The sequence below is a fragment of the Zalophus californianus genome, chromosome 6 (assembly GCF_009762305.2).
Source record: "Zalophus californianus isolate mZalCal1 chromosome 6, mZalCal1.pri.v2, whole genome shotgun sequence".
NCBI classification, from domain to species: domain Eukaryota; kingdom Metazoa; phylum Chordata; class Mammalia; order Carnivora; family Otariidae; genus Zalophus; species Zalophus californianus.
This window is the reverse complement of record NC_045600.1, coordinates 111656190-111665351: the sequence shown is the minus strand read 5'-3', so window position 1 is coordinate 111665351 and position 9162 is coordinate 111656190. Positions and strand designations below refer to the sequence as shown.

The following is a 9162-nucleotide window of genomic DNA, read 5'->3' as shown; positions in this document are numbered from 1 at the left end:
GCATCTTCTGTCTGCAGAATCCTCTTGGGGACAGGGTCACCATACAGCCCAGATTAGCCAAGCCCAGGGCTCTGGCCTAGAGAGATACAAGCTAAGCCTCTACCATCTGCACTACCAAAGGAGCCCCCTTACCTGGGACGCTGAAATGCTCACTTTAAGTGCCCCTGCTTCCTTCCTGATCATAACTAATTGTTACTCTTTGAGATAATGTTAAGTAAAAAGATCAGACACTTAGGTTGTCTCAGTCAAGTCAGTGAAGGAAGAGGCCATGAAAACACTGTCGCAGCAGTACATTTCTATGATTTCTTATTCCTATTATAAACATTTTCTATAATGTTGTTATTTTTACAATTAAAAAAAATTCGTGTGGCCCAGTCAAGACTTTCACTTGTGGGATGTGCTGTTCCCCAGCCTCTACCATTGCTCCCTTGGGCCCACTGATCATGAGCACGTTGACCTGAAGATCCTCATCAGACCTGCAGCTGCTGAGGGGTCAGAGGCAGTGCCTGCAGCCTCTGCCCAGTCTGTTCTAGTGCACAGAATCACTGCTTCTCCATCTCCTCCTTTTTCACTTGGGCTGTGCATTTAGTGCCCCACCCTGACAGGGCCCGCCGCCTCCAGCCTGCTCATGTTCCTTTTGCACCACTAGGGGGCGAGGAAGTGCCCAGACTGATTTCCTGACTTCATCTTAGTGCAGAGTCCGTCCCGCTCTCTTAGGAATCTTAGTAAGGACGCAAAGCAGGCCTAATGGGGGTACAAGTAAAGGAGTGAATGGAGGCTGGAAGGACACGCAGCGTCCCCTCTCCTTGGTAGAAGTTGAGCTCAAGTGCCAGATAGCCCGCGCCCTTGGAATCTAGGTGCACCTCGGTGCATTAGCATAGGGATGGGAAAGCAGAGGACCTGACAGCACAAGGGAATAGCAAGGGGGTTCAGAAAGCCGAATGACAATGGGAAAGGGTGAAAAGGGGTTCTGTGGATATAGACTGACTTAATTTATACTGATGTACATATACACACACGGTGGCAACATTGCTGCATTCGAAAGTTTAGGTTTTTATAGTTTTGTCAACATCACTTGTAAGATTAATCAATACAGGCCATGACAATTGTGTTTCATATACTTTTTTTTCCCCACTAAGAAAGAAAATAAGTAGGAATTGGGTACTTGGTTAAAATCATTCTGTATTTTTTCTTACAAATAAATAAACTCTGAAAATTTGAAAATTAGTATCCTTTTATTCCAACTGTTAATAAATAAATATATACATAAATACACATTAACTAATTTCAGTGAAATGTTTACTTGTTGAATTTTTTCATTACTATTCACTCTGTATATAAATCTTTACAGTCCTCACAGTTGTTTTTAAAAATCCTTTTTGCAAAAAAAGAAAAAAAACCCTTTTTGCAGCAGTCCGTGTGTGTGTGTGTGTTTTCCTGCATTTTTCAGAGATTTTTAAAGTGAAAAAGTCTGTGAGTCTTATTTTCACAATAATTACTGTACTCTAACCACATCCATGTTATCCTGTCTTCTCTACCACAGTAACTACTTACATTTTTTCATGATTTCAAATGTTTCAAGCAAATGGAAAAGTGTAGAGAATAAAATAATAAACACAATATAACCACCACCCAAATTTACCACATCTCAGTAGTTATATTTGCTTCAGATTTTTTTAAAAGAGATGAGATGTTATATATGTCCCCTTTCCCAGTCACTTCCCAAAATAACCGCTTTCTAAAATTTATTTTAAATCTCGTTTTCTTTGGAGTATCTGATACTTAGCTGTGATTTTTCTTCATTGTTAATAATTTTTTTATAGCTCACTTTATAGCAAATTAGGGGTATTTTACAAGGCACCCCCAAAAGAGGAGACAGAGAGTGTGTGTGTGTGCGCATGTGTGTGTGTGTGTACCAGCCAGCAGGCAGACATAGGCTGAGAAGAGGGACGTCTCTGCCCGTGCTGGGGTGCTGCTGAATGTAAGAGAAAGCATGTTGGAGTTATCTGGATAACCTATTATAAAAGAGAAGATATTGACCATAGGAATTTTGAGAGAACTATGTGGATGTTTAGACTCACATAAATCAGAAATTTGAATGAAGATGCTTGTGAAGATCCATCTAGGGGAACAGTGCTTCTTCATTTCTATGAGCTTTCTGTGTCAGGCACTGTTATAAGTACTTTATTGGATATTAACTTCCTTCCTAACCAGTGAGTTAGGTATCAATATTATCCTCACTTTTTATTTTATTTTTTATTAGCTTCAGACAGATAAGGAAACAGACACAGAAAGATTAAATGGTTACACAGTTAAGCTGAGTCAGGATTTGTACTTAGGCAATATGGATCGAGGCTCACCTGGTTATTTCTACCTTACACTGCACCCAGCCATTAGCCACTACCCCACACCACACTCTTCTGCTCTTCGACACTACACTCAGGCACATGGATAAAGCTGAGTACTCAGCTATACCTGGGCTCAAGTCCATTTCCTCTTGCCTTGCTCTTCAAGCCTTTTCCTTATGAATGGTTCCTTTCTCTCTGCACACAAACAGGCATAATATGTCAGTTTTCTGCTTTTAATTTTTCAAAATCGCCCCCTTGTCCAATTCACTTAAGGTATGCTAGTTTTCCCCTTCAAAATGGGGTGTCTCTTGAGCTCTCCATCATTTCCTGACATTCTACCTGTGTTAGGACTCCTTGAGTTGCAAGGAAACAAACTGGTTTAAGCAAAAAACCATAACATTGCCTCATGTAATTGCATACGTCATGTAATAGGAGTCAACAATTCTATGATCCTAGGAATAAATCTGAAAATATATAACTATAGAGAAAGTCATTAAATTTCTGAAAGACACAAGAAGACCCAAATGTAGAAAGGTAACATGTTCATGAGAAGATTCAACATTGTAAGGATTTAAATATGATCTGTAGATTCCATGTGATTCAAATTCAAATCCAAATTTTAGTTTTTATTTTTTTTATTTTTTTTTTAAGACTTTTTATTTATTTATTTGAGAGAGAGAGAGAATGAGAGAGAGCACGAGAGGGAAGAGGGTCAGAGGGAGAAGCAGACTCCCCGCTGAGCGGGGAGCCCGATGTGGGACTCGATCCCGGGACTCCAGGATCATGACCTGAGCTGAAGGCAGTCGCTTAACCAACTGAGCCACCCAGGCGCCCCCAAATTTTAGTTTTTATGCTACATTGGTCTAACAGGTAACAGTTTGTTCAAAATAATGTATTTGGTTATTACAGCTTATAAGTGAGATAAATGACAGTAATGTTATCAAAGATGGGAGGGAAGAATTGGAAATACTCTTATAAGGCTTTTGTACTAGTGAAGAAGTATAGTGTTATTTAAAAGTGGGTTTGGATTAGTTGTAAATGTATTTCACAAGAACTAGGGCAACCACTAAAAAAAGTGTAACTGATGGGCTAATAAAGGAGAGAAAATATAATCATAAAATGCCCAATTAAAACCATAAAAGGCAGGAAAATAGAATACCAAAAATAGAAACAATGAAGAAGGGCAACAAATGGAAAACAGTAACAAATATGTTAGATAGTAATCTAACTTTTCCAATAATCAGTTTAAGTATGAATGGTCTAAATACACCAGTTAAGGGCGCCTGGGTGGCTCAGTCGGTTAAGCATCTGCCTTTGGCTCAGGTCATGATCCCAGGGTCCTGGGATTGAGCCCCACAGCGGGCTCCCTCTCAACGGGGAACCTACTTCTCCCTCTCCCTCTGCCCCTCCCCCAACTTGTCCACTCTCTCGCTCACTCTCACAATCTTTTTTAAAAAAATTTAAAAATACTCTCTCGGGTCTCGCTACCAGGATGACCAAGAAAAGAAGGAATAATGGTCGTGCCAAAAAGGGCCGCGGCCACGTGCAGCCTATTCGCTGCACCAACTGCGCCCGTTGTGTGCCCAAGGATAAGGCCATTAAGAAGTTCGTTATACGGAACATAGTAGAGGCTGCCACCGTCAGGGACATTTCCGAAGCGAGCGTCTTCGACGCCTATGTGCTTCCCAAGCTGTATGTGAAACTACATTATTGTGTGAGTTGTGCCATTCACAGCAAGGTAGTCAGGAATCGCTCTCGTGAAGCACGGAAAGACCGAACACCCCCACCCCGATTTAGACCTGCAGGTGCTGCCCCACGACCTCCACCAAAGCCCATGTAAGGAGCTAAGTCCTTAAGGACTGAAGAAAAGCTGTTCTCCAGAAAAAAAATAAATGGCGATTACACTTCAAAATAAAAAAAAAAAAATTTAAAAATAAATACACCAGTTAAAAGACAGAAATTGCCAGAGATGATTAAAAAAAAATAAGACCCAACTACATCTTGTCTATATACATCTGATATACTCCCACTCCCCCTGCCAGGATAACAGTAATGGAAAGAAAAGCTGGAAAAATGATACTAATTTCAGACAGAGCCACTTGAGAGCAAGGAAAATTATCAGGGAAAAAGGGGAATTACATGATAATAAAGGAGTCAATTCCCCAAGAAGAATAATCCTTAATGTGTGTGGCCTAACAATAAAGCATAAAAGTATATGAGGGAAACATTTATGAAACTGCAAGGAGAAACATGCACTATTACAGTTGGAGTCTTCAACTTGATCAGTTGAAGACTCAGCAACTGACAAATTCAGCACATAGAAAATCAGTAGTGACATCACATCATTTTATATAATTTAGCATCATCCGTCAACTGGATCTATACATTCCCCTTGAATTTACATGGAACATTCACCAAGATAGACCACATTCTGGGACATAAAACACACCTTAACAAATTTTTAAAAGTTGAAGTCATACAATGTATGCTCTCAGACCACAATGGGATTAAATTGGAATCCAATAATATAACCAAAAGTCCCGAAATATTTGAAAATTAAGAGTCTCATGCTCTACCAACTGAGCTAGCCGGGCACGTCCGAAATATTTGAAAATTAAACAACATAGTTCTAAGTAACACACAGGTCAAGAGAAATTTTAAAAATATTTTAAAACTAAATGAGGGGTGCCTGGGTGGCTCAGTCAGTTAAGCACCTGACTCTTGATCACAGGGTTGTGACTTCAAGCCTGGTGTTGGGCTCCACACTGGGCATGGAGCCTACTTAAATATATTTTTATATATTAGATAATATATATATGTATATAATTAAATAGGTATAAATTATATATAAAATATATATACACATATATATAAAACAATAGGATACAATTTATCAAAGTTTGTGAGATGCAGGAAAAGCAGTACTTAGGAACACTGAATATATATTAGAAAAGAAGAAAGATCTAAAAAAATAAGCTTTCACCTTAGGAAACTAGAAAAAAATCCAAAGTAAGCAAAGGAAAGAAATAATAAGAATTAGGGCAGAAATCACTGAATAGAAAAAACAGAAAATCAATAAAACCAAAAGCTGCTTCTTTCAAAAGATCTATAAAATCAGTAAGCCTCCAGCCAATCTAACCAAGAAAAAAAAAGAAGACACACATTACTCTTAACAGAAATTAAAGAGGAGCCATCACTATTGACTCCATGGATATTAAAAGAATAATAAAGGAATATTATAGATAATTCTATACCCACAAATTTGATAATCTAGATGAAATGAACTGGTTACTTGAAAGACACAATCTACCAGAATTCTCACAAGGAGAACTAGATAATCTGAATAGGCCTATATGTATTAAAGAAATTGAATCAATAATTAATATTGTTCCAAAATAGCACCAGGCCCAGATGGGTTCATTGGTGAATTTTACCATATATTTGAAGAAGAAATTGACACCAATTCTCTCTAATCTCTTCTTGAAAGTAGAGGGCAGGATTATCCTAATATCAAAACCAGATAAATACACTATAAGAAAGGAAAGCTACAAACCAGTATCTCTCCTAAACGTAGATGCAAAATACTCAACGAAATATTAGCAAATCAAATCCAACAAGGTACACAAAGAATTATACACCATAACCAAATGAGATTTACTCCAGGATGCAAAGCTAGTTCAACATTTGAAAATCAATTAATGCAATCCATTGCAACATGCTAAAGAAGAAAAATTATATGAACATATCAACAGATACAGAAAAAGCATTTGACAAAATCCAAAACCCATTCATGATAAAAACTCAGTAAACCAGGAATTGAGGGGAACTTCCTCAACTTGATAAAGGACATCTACAAAAAACCTACAGCTACCATCATACTTAATTGTGAAAAGCTAGATGCTTTCCCCCTAAGAGGAATAAGGCAAGGATGGTGCCTTTCACCACTCCTGTTCAACATTGTACTAGAAGTCCTCGCTAATGCAATAAGAACAAGAAAAGGAAATAGATACACAGATTGGGAAGGAAGGAATAAAACTGCAGATGACATTATTGTCTATGAAGGAAATTTAAAAGAATCAACAAACTCCTAGAACTAATAAGCAATTCTAGTAATGTTTTTAGGGTGCAAGACTAATATACAAATGTCAATTGCTATCCTATACATCAACAATGAATAATTGGAATTTGACATTAAAACACGACACAATTTACATTAGCACCAAAAAAATTAAAGATGTACAAGATCTATATGAGGAAAAGTACAAAACTACGATGAAATCAAAGAAGATTTAAGAGGTATTACATGTTCTTGGCTAGGAAAATTCAATATTGTTATCAGCGCTTCCCAATGTGAGCCATAGATTAAATGTAATCCCAGTCAAAATCCCAGAAAGTTATTTTATGGACATTTACAAACAGAAAGTTTATATGGAAAAGCAAAAGACAGCCAACACAACATTGAAAGAGAATATTGTTAGGCCACACACATTAAGAGAACAAAGCTGAGAGGTCTGACAATGTCTAATTTCAAGACTTACTGTAGTCGGGGCACCTGGGTGGCTCAGTTGGTTAAGCGACTGCTTTCGGCTCAGGTCATGATCCTGGAGTCCCACATCGGGCTCCCTGCTCGGCAGGGAGTCTGCTTCTCCCTCTGACCCTCTTCCCTCTCGTGCTCTCTATCTCTCATTCTCCCTCTCTCAAATAAATAAATAAAATCTTTAAAAAAAAAAAAAAAGACTTACTGTAGTCAATATAACCAAGACAGTTGGCATTTCGTGAAAGAAGTCTAGACAAATAGGGGCACCTGGGTGGCTCAGTCGTTAAGCATGTGCCTTCGGCTCAGGTCGTGATCCCAGGGTCCTGGGATCGAGCCCTGCATCGGGCTCCTGGCTCCACGGGAAACCTGCTTCTCCCTCTCCCACTCCCCCTGCTTGTGTCCCCTCGCTCGCTGTGTCTCTATCTGTCAAATAAGTAAATAAATAAATAATCTTAAAAAAAAAAGAATAGACAAATAGATCAATGGAATGGAATAGAGAACCCAGAAAGACTAACACAATATAATCAATTGATCTTTAGCAAAGGAGTAAAGGCAACTTAATGGAGAAAGCATGTTCTACTCAACAATGGTCCTAGAACAACTGGACACCCACACACACACAAAAAAAGGAACATCCAACATTAGTTAATATAATACAGCATATTAATAGAATAAAAGACCCACATTCTTATCTCAATAGTCACAGAAGAAGCATTGGACAAAATAGAAAACATAATGAAAGCCCTCAACAATATACTTAATAGGAAGGAATTTCCACAACCTGATGAAGACTATCTAAAAAAAATCTACAGTTGACACCATACTTAATGATGAAAGAATAAAGGTTTTCCCCTAATATTGGGAACAAAGCAAGGATTTCCATGCTTTGCTCTTGTTTTAAAGATTATAGTGGAGGAGAGGGGTGCCTGGGTGGCTCAATCGTTGAGTGCCTGCCTTTGGCTCAGGTCATGATCCCAGGGTCCTGGGATCGAGCCCTGCATCGGGCTCCCTGCTCCGCGGGAAGCCTGCTTCTCCCTCTCCCACTCCCCCTGCTTGTGTTCCCTCTCTCACTATGTCTCTCTCTGTCAAATAAATAAAATCTAAAAAAAAAAAATTATAGTGGAGGAGAATCAAACGTTCCAGTTTTCTGAATTTTATGAATTCAATTTTAGTAATGCTTACCGCAGATGTGTGCTATAGACATTTATGTAATAATAATATAACATATACTAAAAACAAAAGTGCCTAAGGTAGAGTTTATATATCATAGTATGATCATTATGAGTAATGCCACTATGTAGGAGAAAAAACTCCCTACCACAGATTTGGATTCCATCAATATCTTATTTTTTATATATATAAAAAGAGGAAATTGGATTAGATTTAGCTAAACTTTGTTGGGTCCTATAATTCTTTGATTATTTCCTTGATGATTTATTTTGAAATACGGCTAAAATATTAAAACACCTTTTAAAAACAATTGTATTGGAAGTTCTAGTTAGTGCAATTAGGCAAGAAAAAGAAAGGTATAGGGACGCCTGGGTGGCTCAGTCAGTTAAGCGTCTGCCTTCGGCTCAGGTCATGATCCCAGGGTCCTGGGATTGAGTCCCTCATCGGGCTCCCTGCTCTGCAGGGAGCCTGCTTCTCCCTCTGCCTCTGCTTCTCTCTCTGTCTCTCATAAATAAATAAATAAAATCTTAAAAAAAAAAAAGAAAGGTATACAGATTAAACAGGAAGCAGTAAAACTGTCTTTATTTGCAGATGATGTGGTTGTTCATGGAGAATATCCAATTGAATCTATAAAAAAGCCACTAGAACTTATATTTGAGTTTAGCAACATTGCAGGATATAGATCAAGAGACAGAAATCAATTACATTTTTATATACAAGCAACAAACTACTAGAAATTGCAGTTTTTAAAAAAGATACGATTTGCAATTAAAAATTTGAAATTCGGGATGCCTGCGTGGCTCAGTCGGTTAGGCATCTGCCTTCAGCTCAAGTCATGATCCCAGGGTCCTGGATCGAGTCCCGCACTAGGCTCCCTGCTCAGCAGGGAGCCTGCTTCTCCCTCTGCCTGCTGCTCCCCCCTGCTTGTGCTCTCTTTCTGACAGATAAATAAAATTTTTTAAAAAATTGAAATTCAACAAAATATATAAAAAACCTTATACACTGAAAACTACAAAATATTCATTTGAGAGAAAAACCTAAACAAATGGAAAGACATACTTTCTTCAACAAGCAGAAGTCTCAGTTTTGTTAAGATGTTGATTCTTC

General features: G+C 38.2%; 1 protein-coding gene across 1 annotated transcript; it reads left to right on the top strand.

Moving 5' to 3' along the window:
• The first annotated feature begins 3836 nt into the window (after nt 1-3836).
• On the top strand, nt 3837-4260 carry LOC113909794 (40S ribosomal protein S26-like). Its single transcript, XM_027571357.2, has one exon. The coding sequence runs from the start codon at nt 3841-3843 to the stop codon at nt 4186-4188; it is 348 nt and encodes a 115-aa protein (XP_027427158.2). The 5' UTR covers nt 3837-3840; the 3' UTR covers nt 4189-4260.
• The last annotated feature ends 4902 nt before the right edge of the window (nt 4261-9162 follow it).

What these genes read in the sequence shown, in the direction of transcription:
- LOC113909794 (XM_027571357.2), top strand. Translation starts at nt 3,841, where the DNA reads ATGACCAAGAAAAGAAGGAATAATGGTCGTGCCAAAAAGGGCCGCGGC.